At 56.8% G+C, this 17,776-nt stretch overlaps 1 protein-coding gene across 1 annotated transcript; it reads left to right on the top strand.

Moving 5' to 3' along the window:
• Positions 1 to 1,223: 1,223 nt before the first annotated feature.
• PLPP2 (phospholipid phosphatase 2) lies at positions 1,224 to 9,377 on the top strand. The gene is made up of 6 exons (XM_045992335.1): positions 1,224 to 1,381; positions 3,988 to 4,139; positions 4,356 to 4,633; positions 8,313 to 8,370; positions 8,578 to 8,754; positions 8,895 to 9,377. Exons 1-6 carry the CDS (start codon positions 1,330 to 1,332, stop codon positions 9,042 to 9,044), a joined length of 867 nt encoding a protein of 288 aa, XP_045848291.1. The 5' UTR covers positions 1,224 to 1,329; the 3' UTR covers positions 9,045 to 9,377.
• Positions 9,378 to 17,776: the final 8,399 nt, after the last annotated feature.

Raw genomic sequence — 17,776 nt, 5'->3', positions numbered from 1 at the left:
CACCCCCCAACCCTAATGGCCAAAGAGCACGAGATCTGCAGTGCACTGTCCCCACCTTCCAACAGCTTGGCTCCCTCCTGGAACCCCCTGTGCCCCACCAATGCCGATTCCAGTCACCCTCCCAGGGAGCAGGGTCAGAGGGGCTCTTGGAGGCCCCTGCTGCCTGACCCTGGGTCCGGGCTTCCTGTCTCTGGGTCTGCCTCCCCTCATCCCTAAAAAGGGCTGAGAAACATCCTGTTTTGTGATTGCTGGAGGAACTGGGCTGGTGAATGTGTTTTCAAGGTCAAGAGAGCAGACCCCGGGGCCAGCCCCCCTCCCCCCAGGTTCAAGGCCCAGCTCTGTTTCTTCCCACTGTGAGACCTTGAAAGAGGGACAGAACCTCACGTGCCCAGTTTCCTGCCAGGTCCGGGCAGGGCTCTCTCCACGGGTTCTCACACGGATTCGGCCCAAGGGTCTAGTCACGGCCCGTTGGGCCTCCCTGCCCTGGCTGGGAGCTCCTGACTGTCGGGCGCCTCCCAGCTCAGGGCTCCCTAGCACCTAGCGAGGGTGAGGGGCACGCACTCCTCAGCGCCTGCCCCTCCGTTCGCCTGTTGTGAAGTTGGGGCAGCGAGTTGCCCCACGGAGCGGGGCCGGGGTGGGTGTCGAGGGACCCGACCTCCCGAAGTGCCGCGCTTCCCAGGGGCGCCGGGGCCTGCAGCACTGCGCGTGAGGAAATCCCTGCCCTGCAGCCGGGGCACGGCCGGTTTTGGGCCCTTCCAGACCCGAGGGATCAGGTGTGTCCAGCCCCTGGGTACGAGGAGACTTGGGGACACGAGGAGACCTGGGGACACGAGGAGACCTGGGGACACGTCCTGCCGGGTCTGCCCTGCTGCGCGCTCCCCCGGGTGTGCGCGGGCCCTTCCTCCCTCCCCGCCACCCGCCCCCTCCCCGACCCGCCGGACGCTCCGCGGGGGCGCCCTGGGGGGCTCTGGACCGCTGTCCCCGGCCTCGGCCTCCCGCCCGCGGTGGGGGGGCGCCGGGCGCAGACGACCCCTCTCGCCGCCGGACCCGCGTGGGTCTCCCGCCGTCCCGCGCACGCACCCCGCGCCCCGCTCCTCCCGGCTCGCCGCGGCCGGGCGGGGCGGGGCGGGTCAGAGTCCGCCCCCCTGCCCTCGGGCTGCTCCGCCTCCGCCCCGCCGCTCCCCTGCCTTCCCCTCCACGCCCCGCCCCGCCCTGGCAGAGCCTGGCTCCGCCGCCATGTGACCCCGCGGCCGGGCCCGGGCGCGACGGGACGCGTTGGGACCGGCGTCGGGGGTCGCGGGCGCGGCCCGGGGCGGGGGCGGGGGCGGCATGGAGCGGAGGTGGGTCTTCGTGCTGCTCGACGTGCTGTGCGTGCTGGTCGGTAAGAGCCGCGGGGACCCGTGCGTTGGGGGAGGACCCCGCCCCGGCGGTCCCGAGCCGCGGGCCCCGAAGGTTGGCTTGTGGGGGCGGGTCGGGGAGGCCCCCTGGGGGCGGGGGACCCCTCGGACGGCCCGCGCGCCCCGCAGCCTGCGTGCGCCCTCCCGGGCCTCGGTTTCTCCTGGCCGTGCAGGCTGGCCCCGGGGTCTGCACGCGCGTCCCGCCGCGCCCGGCCGCGCCGGTGATTCACGAGGGCGGCGGCCCGGGTTTGGGGCGCGGCGCGGATCGCCCGGGAGGACCTTCACCCCCTGTCCCGGGATGACGTCCCCAGCGGGCACGCAGCTGGTCGGTGGGAGGCGGACCCCCTTCTCGCGCGGGGAGAGACGCAGAGAAAGGCTGGGCCCCCGGCTACGCGCGCACCTGGCGCCTCGGGCGGCGCGCGCCAAACCTGTCGGGCCGGTTTGCCGGCCAGGCTGGGGGAGGGGGCGGCCGAGGCCCCCTCCCCGCCCTTCCCCGCCCCTCCCCCGGGGTCCCGGGAACAAAGGCCGAGTGTTTGCTCTGGGGCCCTGCGGACCACGGCCCCAGAATTCTGCCCCTGGCGCAGGGAGGGGCACCTCGGTCCTAAATCGCACCCCGCCCCCACATGGGGTTCCTGCTTCTCCGCGGGGTTGGAGGGGTGATCCTGGGCGGGTTGCAAAGGCCAAGCCCTCCCCCTGAGCGCCAGACCCCTATACCTGAGCCCTCTGGAGTTGGGTGGTTGGCAGCAGGAAGAAGTGCCTGGGGGCGAGTGCCGGCCTAGCCCTCACTTACTGAATGCCTGTTACTGTATTTAAACGTCCGCCGGCACCTGCTGTGTGCCAGACCAGAAGTGACGGGCGCTCCACGAAACCGTTTCCACCAAACACTCCGCTTGCCCAGTGCGGCTCCGGCGCCTGCGGGAGGTCGCCCGCCGCCGGCGGTGGTGCCGAGATTAGGTCGTGTGTTGGCTGCTGCTCGGGTGCTCGAGGCCCAGGCAGACCTGGTCCCGTTGTTGAAGCTTCCACCCATAAAAAGTCGAATTCCATAGGCTGACGGCGGGCCCCGAGGAAGATGCGGGGTGTGTGTCGGGGGGCCGGGAGGTTCTGCAGGGCAGAGAGAGGCCCAGAACCCAGTGTTGGGAGCTGCACTTCCTGAATCCACGGCTGCAGTTCTAGTCCAGGGTGACAGTCTCCAGTGGGAGGGGCGGGGGCTGGTGGGGGGGTGGCAGGAGCTGGAGGCTGACCCCGCTGCCCAGGACCCGTGTGCAGCCGCTGCCCTGCTCCGGCTGCAGGGATGAGGCTTGACTTGCTGGCTCAGAGCACTGTGGCTCTGGCCTCCCCCAACCCCCAGCTTTGGGTTCTCCTCTCTGGCCTTTCTGCCTCCGCTTTGCCCCCACTCACGGCGGCCAGAGGGACCCTACGCAAACACGTCCTGTTCCTTTGCTCCCAACAGCAAGAGTCCCCATCTTAGAAGGCCCTCCCCACCCCTGCCCCCCTCCCGCCCTGCAGGCGCGGGCCCACCTCTGGACTGCTGCTGGCTTTCTTCCCCAGATCTGCCCCGACCTTCCTTAGCTCCTTCGAGCCACCGTCTGCGTGTGGCCCACCTGACAAGCCCGTAGCCCCCGATCCCAGTCGCCACCCCTGACTGTCCCGGCTCCATGGGCAGATCCGCGTTTCCCCACACTCAGCACTAAGTTTGGTCTTCGGGGAGGAAGAGTCGGCCTTGCCCCCGCCTCCCGTGGTATTCAGGCCTTGGAAGAGTCAAACCCTTTCCTACTTGTCCACCTGTCATGCTGGGGGCAAAGGGCGCTCTGCCTGTGTTTGTCCCCCTCAGCCCGGCAGGGCCCTGGGACCCCAGAGCCACAGCGATGCCTGTCATTATTCTGCCACACCTGTGGCTCCTGAAAGTGTCTTTGGACCGAGCTGTGGAGGCCCTTGTCTGCCCAGCGGTCTTCAGGCATCTCAGCTCAGGGCCTTAACTGTGGTGTGTTCCTGGGCTCTCCGGCTGGCCTTAGAGCGAAGGGAGGGAGGTCTCTCTCAAAGGTGCTTATGAAACACCTGTACAGGCTGAGCCCCGGGAAGGCTCTGGGGACAGCCTTGAGCGCGGTGGAGCCTGCTCAGTGCTCAGGGAACTCAGGTGTCCCGCGATGCGTGCGCATGAACGGCGCCGAGAGCCATGAGAACAGACGCCTCTTTCTGGGAGAGCGGGGCCAGGGCGGGTGCTCAGGAGGGCTGGACGGAGCTCAGGTTGGAGGGACGGCTGTCACAGAGGTGTTGGGCACTGAGGACGAGCACCCGGTTCCTGGTGCGGGGGTGGGGGGGGGTGGGGGGGGGTGGGGGGGTGGGGGGGTGGGGACAGGAGGCTGGGGAGGGGCGGGAGATGCGGGGCGGGGCCTAGGAGGATTTGGATGTTTATTTGAGGCTGATGGGGATCTCCAGGGGTTTTAAGGGGGCAGCGGCCTCCCAAGTGTCAGGCCTGTGTGGAGGTCAGAAACCGGGGATCCCAGGCGGTGGCCAGGTCCACGCGAGGGCTGCTGGGGGCTCGTAGCTGGAGGGGACCACATGGCCACTGGCTTCTCTCCCCTGCCTCCAGCCTCCCTGCCTTTTGCCATCCTGACGCTTGTGAGCGCCCCGTATAAGCGAGGGTTCTACTGTGGAGATGACTCCATCCGGTACCCCTACCGTCCAGACACCATCACACACGGGCTCATGGCTGGGGTCACCATCACGGCCACCGTCATCCTTGTAAGGCAGGAGAGGCTTGGAGGCTGGGGGGCGGGCTGGTCTTCGGGGAAGAGGACCCCCTTGGGCGCTCCCGGAACCCCGCCGACTCAGGGGGGCTGGCAAGCTGGACCCCCTCTCCGTGGGGAGGGCCGAGGCCCAGGCAGCCAGGGCTAGCGGAGGCGCCCGCAGCTGGCGTCCCGGCCCGGCCACGAGGCCCCTCAGCTGCCCGCTGTGCAGGTCTCAGCCGGGGAGGCCTACCTGGTGTACACAGACCGCCTGCATTCCCGCTCCGACTTCAACACCTACGTGGCAGCCATCTACAAGGTGCTGGGCACCTTCCTGTTCGGGGCCGCCGTGAGTCAGTCGCTGACGGACCTGGCCAAGTACACGGTCGGCCGCCTGCGGCCCAACTTCCTGGCCGTGTGTGACCCTGACTGGAGCCGCGTGAACTGCTCCGTGTACGTGCAGGCGGAGGGGGTGTGCAGGGGGAGCCCCGCCAACGTCACAGAGTCCAGGTGGGTGTCGGGTCCACCCCCCTGGGGGCCCCCAGCTGCGGGCACCCCCACCCCCGGGGGAGGAGCCTGAGGAGCTGGATGTGGGTTAGGAGGCGACTCCCGGAGCTGAGGGTTGGGTGGGGCCAGGGACGACAGGTGTGGGGGCGTGAGGCTGGCGGGATGGCGGCCCTCAGTCCTGCTCCGCTCTGCGCTCTCCTGGTCTCTGATCAACTTCTCAGTCAATTGCCATTCTTTCTTTATTGTTATTATTTTTAAAAATTATCATCTTATTTATTTATTTGAGAGAGAGCGTGAGAGCACATGAGAGGGGAGAAGGTCAGCAGAGAAGCTGACTCCCCGTGGTGCCCGGAGCCCGATGTGGGACTCGATCTTGGGACTCTGGGATCATGACCCGAGCGAGAGGCAGTCCCTGAACCAACTGAGCCACCCAGGCGCCCTGTTTTATTTTTTTAATAAGTTTTGCAGCACATCAAGTTTTTTAAAAAGATTGTGTTCATTGAGAGAGAGCACCAGTGGTGAGCGGGGAGGGGCAGAGGGAGCAGCAGGGAGCCCGACGCAGGGCTCCATCCCAGGACCCCGAGATCCTGACCTGAGCCGAAGACAGAGGCTTAACCATCTGAGCCACCCAGGTGCCCCCTTGTTTTCCTTTTTAAAAGATTGAAATAAAATTCATGTAGCTTGGGACACCTGGAGGGCTCCGTTGGTGAAGCCTCTGCCTCCGGCACAGGCCATGATTTCGGGGTCCTGGGATCGAGTCCCGTGTTCGGCTCCCTGCTGGGCGGGGAGCCTGCCTCCTCCTCTGTCTCTGCTGCTTCCCCCTTGCTTGTGCGTGCATGCCCTCTCCCTCTCCCTCTCTCTCTCTGCTCAAATAAATAAGTAAATAAATACAATCTTTAAAAAATATTCACATAGCTAAAATTCACTAGTTTCACTGTTTTAATGTGGACAGTTCTCTGGTTTTTAGTTACTCCCAGTGTTGTGCGTCCCCACTCTCTTAGTCCAGAATATTTTCATCACCCCAAAAGAAGCCCCGTGTCTGTTGCTAACCAGCACCCCGTCGGTCAGTGCCCCCCTTTGTCCCTGTCCCCAGCCCCGGGCACCCACGAACCCCCTCCTGTGTGGCTGTCTCTACGTCTCCTGACTAGTCACAAATGTGGAGTCCCACACCACGTGGCCTCTCGTGTCTGGCTTCCTGAATGTTTCGGAGCTTACCTGTTGCAGCGTCGTGTGTTTTTGCTGCCCCCATTGGGGGTCAGGGGCTGTATCTCGGTGATTGTTTCGTCATCCTGACAGATGAGCCCTTTCTCACTGTGGGACACCCTTTGTCTCTCCTGGTGGTTTTGTTTTACCTGACTGTTTTGTCTCCCAGTGGTGCCTGATGTCTTGTGATTGCTGTTTGCATGGAATGGTTTTCCCTTCTTTGTACTTTTCATCCTATTTGTGTCTTTGTTGAGTCTCTAGTACAGAGTAAGGTTAGGTTGTTCTGTGAATGTGTTGTGTAATCTCTGCCTTTTACCTGGAGAGGTTAATATGTGCGCATTCATTGTGACTGCTGATCAGGAAAGGCTTCTGGTGTGGTGCTTTCTACAGGTTTCTTTGGCTGACTTTTGAATTTCTTCATTACTGCCTTTTCTGCGAAGTAGTTATTGACTCTGCCCAGAGGTTGTGGCCGTATGGAGCTACCCTCTTAGGAGATTATTTTCACAAATTACGTTTTTATAGGTTGTTCATCGACCTGGATTTATGATTACTGTGTTACGCGGTTTTGAAACATTGAGTGTCATTGCATAGATGACCCGGTTAACCTCAGGAGCACAAGCACCACCATTTGTCCTCGCCGTGAGGCGGTCCGTGCGGGGGTCTGGCAGACGTCGGGCCCCGCGCACGCCGTACCGTCCTTTGTCTCTCCGGTGTTTGTGGGAGTCCGACTCACTGTCTAGCAGCTTCGTTTCTCCCGGAAACACTCCGTTTTGGTATTGCTTACAGGGCAGGACTGGAGCACGGAACTGAGTTTTCATTTATCTAGGAATGTCTTCATTCCTCCTCACTGCGAGGGGATCACTTGGCCAGGTCTCGAATTCTTGTTCCTCCGACCACGTCGTCGCGCTGCCTCTGGCTTCCGCGGCTTCTGACGAGAAACCAGCCGTGACTCCCTCGTTCAGGAGGGGTCTCGTTCTTGCTGCTTGTGCCTCTGTGAGTTTCTCCTTCTGGAGTTCATCAGGCTTCTTGGGCGTGTCAGTGAATGTTTCGGGCCCCATTAGGGAAGTGTTCCGCCATTATTTCCTCCAAGACCCTTTCTGCCCCCGTGTGCCTCGCAGTCTGGGGACTCTCACTGTGTGGGTGGTGTCCCTGGGGCCACTTCTGTTTCTCCGTTTTTTTAGTCTCCACGCGTCCCGCTGAATCGTCCCTGTTGACGGGTGTCTGTGGCCACTCTCCTGCCTGCTCAGGTCTGCTAGTGATCGCTTCGTCGGGTCACCTCTCTCTTTGCTAGTGTTCTCTATTTAGTCAGACATCGTGGAGCTCCTTGAACACATTTCAAGGGGCGGTTGAAACGTCTTTGTCCCAGAAGTCTAGTGCCTGGGCTTCCTCAGGGACAGCTTTGGTTAATAGGTGTTTTTCTCCTGTGTTGGGCACCCTTTTTTCCCCTGCATGCTTTGTACTAATTTGGTTGGGAGCTGAGTGTTTTTTGTATTGTAATGTAGCAACTCTGGAAATCGCATTGAACTCCCTGCCCCGGGGATTGCTGCTGGTGCTGGTCGCTGTGGTTGGCTGCTTAGTGACCTTTCTGAACTTGGTTTGCAAATTCTGTATTCTTTGTCCCGTGTGGTCATGAAGTTCTTTCTGTTAGCCAAGTGCTCAGTGCTCAGCTAGTGACTCGATGGAGCTTTCCTTAGACACTGCGCTCGGGGAAAATGTGTCTTCCAGAGTTTACCGATGGACTCTCTGTGCTGTGCTGGGGCCCGCTGCCAGCGCTCAGCCCGGCCTCCTGGGGGCTGTGCTGCTCTGAAGGTCAGCCCGAGCTGGGGGCCGAGGGCTGCTGTCCTGAGCTTCCCTGGGGTCTTTGGCTCCCTGGACAGTGGTGACGAGCACTCGCTGCAAAGGTCTCCGAGCAGTGCCCCAGGGGCTGCCTCAGCGCTGGGAGGGGGGACAGCCCCTCAGATGCACCAGACGGGGCCGTGCAGAGTTCTGCACGGGGCGGTCTGCTCTGCTCCTTGGTACACGTGGCCACTGTCCATGCGATTCTGTTGGTGTAGGTGTTTCTCATTTCTCTTATGGATGGTGAGACCTTTGGGGTTTCTTTATCTGCCACTTTCTTTTGTCCACTGCCACTGATGTCCTTTTTGCTAAAACTTGTATCGAATTCTGGCGTCAAGTGCCACAGAGGAGAGAGAACTGTGGGGTTAACTGTTTGCTGGACACACTTGTCTGCCCTGGTTCCGAGTTTGTGGCCCACGACGTCCTTGACAGAGACCGTGAGCTGCAGCTGGAGACTCTGTTGGTCTGAGAAGAGGCCACGTTTCCCCCCAGAGCCCTCCCTGCGCCGGGTCCCAGACAACCGGAAACACAGTGGGATGGGGGCCCGGGGCTTCAGAGGCCGCGAGGGGAGGGGACTCCCGCCCTTCCGAGCTGGCCTGGGCCGTGTTCCGGGGCCTCCTGACGCCATCCTCCCCTGTCTCAGGCTGTCCTTCTATTCCGGACACTCTTCCTTTGGGATGTACTGCATGTTGTTCCTGGCGGTGAGTCTTTCCCCAGAACTGGCTTGTGGGACCGGCCCTGTCCCTGCCTTCCCCGGGCCTCAGCGTCTCTTTCTGTGGAAGGGGTGGGCTGACGGGTGTGGACGCTCCATGTTCCTGGTCTCCGCGCTCCGACCGGTGCCCCGGCGTGGGCGTGGGGTGAGGCCGGCCAGTTCCCTCCCGGGCTGACAGCCGCCCTCCGTCCCCCAGCTCTACGTGCAGGCCAGGCTCTGCTGGAAGTGGGCGCGGCTGCTGCGGCCCACGGTGCAGTTCTTCCTGCTGGCCTTTGCTCTCTACGTCGGCTACACCCGCGTGTCCGACCACAAGCACCACTGGAGTGACGTCCTCGTCGGCCTGCTGCAGGGGGCGCTGGTGGCCGGCCTCACTGTGAGCTCCTGGGCTTGACCCCCCTGCCCTGGCCCTCTTGTCCCCCTGCTCCAGTCTCCCCCCCCCGGAGCCCTCCCTGCCCCCGCGCACTCCCTTCCCGGTCCCCTTCCCCCGCTCCAGCGGCTCCTGCCTTCCCCCAGGTTCGCTACGTCTCCGACTTCTTCAAGTCCCGGCCCCCACAGCGCTGCCTGGAGGAGGAGGAGCTGGGACGGAAGCCCAGCCTGTCCCTGACGCTGACGCTGGGTGACGCCGACCGCAACCACTATGGGTACCCGGTCTCCTCTTCCTGAGGGGGGACCCCGGCTGTGGGTCCAGCTGGGAATCGGGCTGTGCGCGGGGTCCTGGCCGGGCTCTCCCCTGAGGGGGGGATGGGGGCTCCGGACCAGCTGCAGGGCCCCGTGCTGGAGGCCGGCGGGCCCCCCCCAACCCCGCCTCCTGTGCGCCGGACCCACGGTCTGGTGGTGCATGGGGTGGCCCCAGCGTCGGGACGGGGGACTCTGTGCTCTTGGCTCCCTCTGAACCCCCTTTCCTTGGAGGAGAGGGGAACTGAGAGCTCCAGATGGATGCCGGTTTGTAAAGTGTAACGTGTACATGGACTTTTAGTAAAAGACAGCGTTGATGGACACGTGGTATCGGCCTCCGTTCCTTCCCGCTGCTCTGAGGGTGGCTCAGAAGCCCCATCCTGGCCTGGCGCTGCGGACGGCCTCGGGTGGACGCGGTCTCCGGGGACGAAGGTCTCAACCCGCGCAGCTGGTGCCGTCTGGGGGTGGACTGGCCAGATCGTCCCCGAAACTGGGTCTGGAAACTGAAAGAACGGTTTGTGAACCTGTTAAGTCAAGGAGGGAATGAAAAAGGAATAGCGGAGTCTAACCCTCGAGGGCCCTGATCCTGTCAGGGAGGGGGGCTGGCCGCAGGGCAGGGCTGGGGGAGGCGGGAGGAAGCAGACACAGCTCCGCCCGGCGCCCAGGGCAAGGGTCCCAAGCCCCTACGTGAGGCCCCTGCTGTTGTCCTGGTCCCAGGGAGGGCGAGGGTTGAGGCCACTGAGTTTGCGTCACGGTACAGAATTCGTCTCTGTGGCATCCCCTCGCGGTAGGGAGGCCTCTGCCGAAAGCCCCCCTCCCAGTACGGACCCCCCGTGAAAACACTGGGGCAGAAACTGAGGTGGAGCTCAGAGCTCCTCAGGCCTCCTCGAGGCTCCTGCAGGGCTCCGGCCTGGGTCTGCGGCCGTGGGGCCTGAAAGCTCCCATTTGGGGTGTGCGCCTTGGGATGGACTCTGTGTCCCTTTCCTGCTCAGAGATATGCTCTCTCCCTCGGACAGACGGGGCCGCTGCCCTCGGATCCTCCCGTCTCACAGTGCCCGCCTTTAATAGCCATACCTGGGGCTCCTGGGCTTTAAGTCTGTCCCCATCCGGCCTCCCTGGAGGACTCGTCCTGACTCTTCCCCTCTGGTCATGCAGGTGGGGTCCAGGAGCAGCTCAGCTCACTCTGTCCTCGATGGACAGCTCCCCACCCCGCAGGGAAGTGAGCCGCAGGGCAGTAAAGCAGACCAACTGCTAGAAATAATACTTTTAAAAAAGGAGATGTGGGGGTCCCTGGATGGCTCAGTCGGTTAGGTGTCTGCCTTCGGTTCAGGCCATGATCTCAGGGTCCTGGGATCGAGCCCCGAGTCGGACTCTGCTTGGGGGGGAGCCTGCTTCCTCCCCTGCCCCTCCCCCTGTGCTTCTGCTCTCTCTCAAATAAATAAAGAAGATCTTTTAAAAAAACAAGAGAGCTGTGTTCAAAACCTTAGTATAGGGAAGCCTCTTGTAATTGGGGAAGACAGAGAAAGTGGAATTGAGGAAAATCTTCGGTCTGGGCCAGAGCAGCAGCTCAAGAAACAGAAGACACTGCGTGGTGGGTCCCTTGTGGAGGGAGGACGCGTGGGAGATGTTGGCCTCTGGAGTGGTTGTGGTCGGGCTGGCACCTTGAGACGATGGCGGAACGGACAGAGCTTCCCTTTGCAAGGACAGTGCAAATGGCGGGTGTGATTTTTGGACTAAATAAGTGTCAAACAGGTGACTTATTTTTAAGTGTTAATGTTTCATTTGTCCCCCAGAGCTGTTTTATTCCACACCCCTTGCACGGTACTCCGGCCAGGCCTCGGAGAGGGGGCGCAGCCTGGGGGCAAAGACGCAGCCCCGCAGCCCCGTGCTGGGCGCTGGATGGAGATGGTCTCCCTGGCCGCCGTGACCTTGCTCTTGGTGCCATGGCGGGTGGGGAGGAGGGAGCCCGGACGCCGCCGAACGCCAGCGCGCTGCACACCAGCAGCTCGGCCTCACCACCATGAAACTGCCCGGGGCTGGGGAGCCTGGGCATCCCGGGACTCAGGAGAAGGCAGTGCCCTAGCCCGGGCTGCATGTGGGGAGGGCATGCCCAGGCTCGGGCGGGTGGGGTGTCTGTCCGTGAAGGGGGTGATGAGCGAGCCACTCTGTACTGTATCTTGAGGACTTTTAAGTCCAAAAAAGGAAAATTCTGCCCAAGTGAATTTTCTTTTTTAAGCTTTTATTTATTTGACAGACAGAGATCACAAGCAGGCAGAGAGGCAGGTGGAGAGAGGGGGAAGCAGGCTCCCTGTGGAGCAGAGAGCCCGATGCGGGGCTCGATCCCAGGACCCTGAGATCATGACCTGAGCCGAAGGCAGCAGCTTAACCCACTGAGCCACCCAGGTGCCCCCAAGTGAATTTTCTTAAGTTAAACAGTATCCATGCATTTCTTATTTTCCAAATGATCCCTATTTAAGTTGCAACAACATAAAATCCTGAAAGAAAAACAAGATTATATTAATCTTTAATACAAATTAAATAAAATTAAGTGTAATGAAAAATTAATGTTGGTTGCCGCCCAATACAAGAAGGGACTTTCCGCCGTTCATGAGCCGTATGCAGTGGTGACGGCCTCGTGCCCTCGTCACCGAACACCTATAAGTGGAGAGGGAGAGAGACATTGTGCTGCAAAATTTAAAAACCTCTGCTTTTCCTTAATCCTCTCGACACATTTCCCGCAGCTGGATAGCTCCTGGGGCTCCCAGTGCTCGGCGGACCCCAGCCATGTCCGAGACCAGCGCGGCGGTATTTCCTCCCGCTTCGTCTTTAGCAGGTGGGGTTCGGGGCACGCAGCCACTTCGTACATTTGATAGCCCGGTTTTGGGTGAATCGGGACTTTGGATGCGACTCTCCAGTTGGTAAAAGGCTGGAACCGCCGACTGTGGGCAGCCGCCCTATGGAAGTGCCCAGCTTCTCCCCGTCGTGCCTTCTCCCTGCTCCCAGAGGAGCTGCCCACCTCTTCCGGGGTCAGGGACAAGTGTCCACAATGTCGCGGTGGCGGCGGCAGTGTGTCTGAGGCCAGAGCGGCCTCCCTGCAGGCCACCTGGCTCAGGCCTAGAAACCGACCCTTGGCGCACGGCAGGAGACCAGAGGGGGCTTGGGTGACCTCAACGGGAAGAAACCACAACAACAAAAGCACGTTCCATTTTCTCTTCAATCCAGCGAGGATATTTCTGAGACACCCACTGGAAAAATACACCTTCCCTTCCCCTCTGTGAAAAGTGCTCTGTGTATTAAACAGTTTTATTTTCCGGACGAAGCCAGGCCACGAGGGAGTTGTTCACGGCACGTTCCATGCCCAGCACCCCTGTGAGCTCTGCCTGGACAAGACCGCTGAGGAGCTATTAAGAGGAGCTGCTGAGGCTTCCCGCAGCCTGCGGCACTTTCCTCGTCCGCATCGTCCCTGCGGGGTGAAGAGCACTCCACTCCCCGAGTCCCGTGCCTTCTGGGTTTCCTTGGTGATGGAGGCCTAAAGCCACACTCTCCCACCTCTGCCCCGCCTCACCTCATCCCATGTGTGGGGTCTGCAGTTTGTCAGGGTCCCCATCTGGGAAGAAGCGGGTGGAGAGTTCCCTGCAGGGACACCTGGGGCTTGAGGCTGGGGTTGGTCTGGCCGGGGCCTGACAGCCCCATCAGGGAGCTCTCTGGGCCTTTCCAGTCACCAGTGGACCTGACTCCCTAGGGACACATTGGGCAGATGGATGTTTCTCTTGGTCTCCTTTGTGCAACCCCAAGGCTGGGACATGCCCGTCGTTTCTGCGCCGCAGGGCAGTACTCGGGGGCAAGCTGACCCGTGCGTGTGGCGATTCCCTCCTAGGCCACTTGTAAGGCACCATTTGGTGCTCTGTCCAAGTGGCGAAGGCGCTAGCGACATGTGGCCCTTTAAGTTAATTTCTGAAATAAAGATCCGGTTTATCAGCCATGGGGGTCCGATTGGAAGCGTAAGAGAAATGGAGGGTTAGATGAAGGGAAGTTCTGTTGCTGCAGGATTCTACTGAGAAGTTAGATCAACAGTAAGGCTGTTCAGTTAGGATTAAGGTTAGTGCTGAAGTCAGGATGGGCCAGGGTCAAGGTCATTCTAAGGGCCTGAGGACACAGGTCCACATCCTTGGCGGCTGAATGTCTAAATCAGTTACTTGAAATTTCCCGCATAAACAAAAGTGAACTGAAGGGGGAACTGGGCATGGTGCTGTTGGGGGAGGGGCCGGACGTGCCCGCCAAAGCCACGGACGTCTCCGCCCTCGGGGGAGGGGATGACATGCGAGGGCGCCGATGGGTCGACCCCTCGAAGGAGATTGAAGCCATACCGATAACCTTTCCTGACCACACTGGAATCAGCTAGAAATCAACGTAGAAGGAAAACTGGAAATTTTGCAGAGAGATGGATCTCACATACTGTCGAATCAGCTGGTCCAAGTGGAAATCAAGAGGGAGAGCGAGGGGTGCCTGGGGCTCAGTCGGTGAGGGCTTCGGTTCTTGACTGCAGCTGGGGTTACGCGATCAAGCCCCACGTCAGGCTCTGCGCTGTGCAGGATCAGCTTGAGATTCTCCCTCCCCCCCCCCCGACCCCACTCCCCACTCTCTGTCTCTCTGAAATGAAGAAATAAACCTTTTTAAAAAGTGACATTAAAAAACATGAGACCAACAAACATGACGACACAACATAGCATCAGTCATGAGATGCGGCAAAAGCAGTGCTAAGAAGGACGTTTACAAACGTCTGAGTTTATTCTTTTTATTTGAATTCAATTAGCCAACATACAGGACCTCACTCGTTGTCCACGCAGTGTCCCACGATTCATCAGTTGTGTGTAACACTTGGTGCCCATCACCGCCCGTGCCCTCCTTCGTGCCCGTCACGCGGTCTCCCCATCCCCCACCCTTCCCTTCTGTGACCCTCGGTTTGGTTTCCGGAGTCCAGAGTCTTTCATGGTTTGTCTCCCTCCCTGATTTCTCCCCCTTCGATTTCCCTCCCTTCCCCTGGGGTCCTCTGGGCTATGCTGCTTACGTTCCACGTATGAGTGACGTCATGTGAGAGTTTTCTCTCTCTGTCTGACTTACTTCACTTGGCATAGTCCCCGAGAGTTTGTCCATGTTGACGCAGAAGTTGGATATTCATCCTTTCTGATGGCCGAGTAATAGTCCATCATATATATGATCCACATCTTTTTTTTTTTTTTTTAGGATTTTATTTATTCATTTGACAGAGATCACAAGTAGGCAGAGAGGCAGGTGGAGAGACAGGAGGAAGCAGGCTCCCCGCGGAGCAGAGAGCCCAATGCGAGGCTCGATCCCAGGACCCTGGGATCATGCATGACCCGAGCCCAAGGCAGAGGCTTGGCTTGAGCCACCCAGGCGCCCAGTATAGGAACCACATCTTTATCCATTCCTCTGTTGAAGGACATCTCGGCTCTTCCACAGTTCAACTCTTGTGGACATTGCTGCTATGACATTGGGGTGCATGTGCCCCTCTTCTTCACTACATCTGTATCTTTGGGGTAAATACCCCATAGTGCAATTGCTGGGTCTAGGGTAGCTCTATTTGCAACTTATTGAGGAACCTCCATGCTGTTTTCCAAAGTGACTGTACAGCTGGTCTTCCCACCAACAGTGTAAGAGGGTGCGGCCTTCTCCACATCCTTGCCAACATTTGTTGTTTCCTGTCTTGTTAATTTTAGCCATTTTAACTGGTGTGAGGTGGTATGTCATTGTGGTTTTGATTTGTATTTCCCTGAGGGCAAGTGATGGGCATTTTTTCATGTGTCTGTTGGCCATTTGGATGTCTTCTCCGCAGGAATGTCTGTTCGTGTCTTCTGCCCATTTTTTGATTGGATTATTTGTGCTTTGGGTGTTGGATACTAGCCCTTTGTCTGATATGTCATTTGCAAATATCTTCTCCAGTTCTGTTCATTGTCTTTCGGTTTTGTTGACTGCTTCCTTGGCTGTGCAAAAGCTTTCTTTCTTGATGAAGTCCCAATAGTTCATTTTTGCCCTTGCTTCCCTTGCCTTTTGCCATGTTTCTAAGAAGAAGTTGCTGCAGCTGACGTTGAAGAGGTTGCTGCCTGCACTCTCCTCAAGGCTTCTGATGGATTCCTGTTTTGCAGTTAGGTCTTTAGTCCATTTTGAGTCTATTTTCGTGTGTGGTGTAAGGAAATGGTCCAGTTTCATTTTTCTGCCTGTGGCTGTCCAATTTTCCCAGCACCGTTTGTTGAAGAAACTGTCTTTTTTCCTTTGGACATTTTTTCCTGCTTTGTCGAAGATTAGTTGACCATAGAGTTGAGGGTCTATTTCTGGGCTCTCTATTCTGTTCCCTTGATCTGTGTGTCTGTGTTTGTGCCAGTACCATGCTGTCTTGATGATGACAGCTTTGTAATAGAGCTCGAAGTCCGGAATTGTGATGCCGCCAACTTTGGTTTTCTCTTTCAACATTCCTCTGACTATTCAGGGTCTTTTCTGGCTCCATATAAATTTTAGGATTATTTGTTCCATTTCTTTGCAAAAAGTTGGTGGTATTTTGATAGGGATTGCATTAAATGTGTAGATTGCTCTAGGTAGCATAGACATTTTCACAGTATTTGTTTTTCTAATCCACGAGTATGGAACGTTTTCCCATTTCTTTGTGTCTTCCTCAATTTCTTTCATGAGTATTCTGTAGTTTTCTGAGTACAGATTCTTTGCCTCTGTGGTTAGGGTTATTCCTAGGTGTCACATGGTTTGGGGCCCAATTGTGAATGGGATCGAATTCTAATATCCCTTTCTTTTGTCTTGTTGGTGTATAGAAATGCAACTGATTTCTGTGCATTGATTTTATATCCTGACACTTTACTGAATTCCTGTATGAGTTCTAGCAGTTTTGGAGTGGAGTCTTTTGGGTTTTCCACATAAAGTATCGTATCAGCTGCAAAGAGTGAGAGTTTGACTGCTTTGCCAATTCAGATGCCTTTTATTTCTTCTTGTTGTCTGGTTGGTGAGGCTAGGACTTCTAGTACTATGTTGAATAGCAGGGGTGATAGAGGACAGCCCTGGTATGTTCCTGACCTTAGGGGAGAAACTCTCAGTTTTTCTCCATTGAGAATGATATTCACTGTGGATTTTTCATAGATGGCTTTGATGATATTGAGGAATGTACCCTCTATCCCTACACTTTGAAGAGTTTTGATCAAGAAAGGATGCTGAGCTTTCCCAAATGTTTTTTCTGCATCTATTGAGAATTTCATAGGGTTCTTGTTCTTTCTTGTATTGTATCACATGGATTGATTTGCGGATGTTGAACCAACCTTGTTGCCCAGGAATAAATCCCACTTGGTGATGATGAATAATCTTTTTAATGAATCTTTTTAATGTTGGATTCTATTTGCTAGTATTTTGGTGAGAAAGTTTGCATCCATGTTCATCAAGGATATTGGTCTGTAATTCTCTTTTTTGATGGGGTCTTTGTCTGGTTTTGGGATCAGGGTAATGCCGGCCTCCTAAACTGAGTTTGCAAGTTTTCCTTCCATTTCTATTTTATGGAACAGTTTCAGGAGAATAGGAATTAATTCTTCTTTACAATGTTTGATGGAATTCCCCTGGGAGGTCATCCAGTCCTGGGCTCTTGTTTGTTGGGAGATTTTTGAGGACTGCTTCAATTTCCTTGCTGGTTATGGGCCTGTTCAGGTTTTCTACTTCTTTCTGGTTCAGTTTTGGTAGTTCATACATCTCTGGGAATGCATCCATTTCTTACAGATTGTCTAATTTGCTGGCATATAGTCGCTCATAGTATATTCTTATAGTTATTTGTGTTTCTTTGGTATTGGTTGGCTCTCTCTTTTATTCATGATTTTATTAATTTTCATCCTTTCTCTTTTTTTGATAAGTCTGGCCAGGGGTTTATCAATCTTATTAATTCTTTCAAAGAACCAGCTCCTAGTTTCATTGATCTGTTCTACTCTTCTTTTGGTTTCTATTTCATTGATTTTTGCTCTAATCTTGATTACTTCTCTTCTTCAGATGGGTTTAGGCTTTATTTGCTGTTCCTTTTCCTGCTCCTTTTGGTGTAGGGCTAGATTGTATATTTGAGACCTTTCTTGTTTCTTGAGAAAAGTTTGTTTTGCTATATACTTTCCTCTTAGGACCACCTTTGCTGTATCCCAAAGATTTGAACGGTTGTGTTTTCATTCTCATTTGTTTCCATGAATTTTTAAAATTCGTCTTTAATTTCCTGATTGACCCATTCGTTCTTTAGTAGGATGCTCTTTAGCTTCTGTGTATTTGAGTTCTTTCCAACTTTTCTTTTGTGATTGAGTTCAAGGTTCAAAGCATTGTGGTCTGAAAATATGCAGGGAATGACCCCAGTCTTTTGATACCGGCTGAGACCTGATTTGTGACCCAGGATGTGATCTATTCTGGAGAAGGTTCCATGGGCACTAGAGAAGAGTGTGTATTCTGTTGCTTTGGGATGGAATGTTCTGAATATATCTGTGATGTCCATCTGGTCCAGTGTGTCATTTAAGGCCTTTATTTCCTTGTTGATCTTTTGCTTGGATGATATGTCCATCTCAGTTAAGGGGGTCTTAAAGCCCCCTACTATTATTGTATTATTATCGCTGTGTTTCTTTGGTTTTGTTATTAATTAGCTTATATGATTGGCTGCTCCCATGTTAGAGGCATAGATATTGAAG

The sequence above is a fragment of the Meles meles genome, chromosome 20, assembly GCF_922984935.1.
Source record: "Meles meles chromosome 20, mMelMel3.1 paternal haplotype, whole genome shotgun sequence".
Lineage (NCBI taxonomy): Eukaryota > Metazoa > Chordata > Mammalia > Carnivora > Mustelidae > Meles > Meles meles.
Note: the sequence above shows the minus strand (reverse complement) of the source record. Positions and strands in the feature narration are given on the sequence as shown.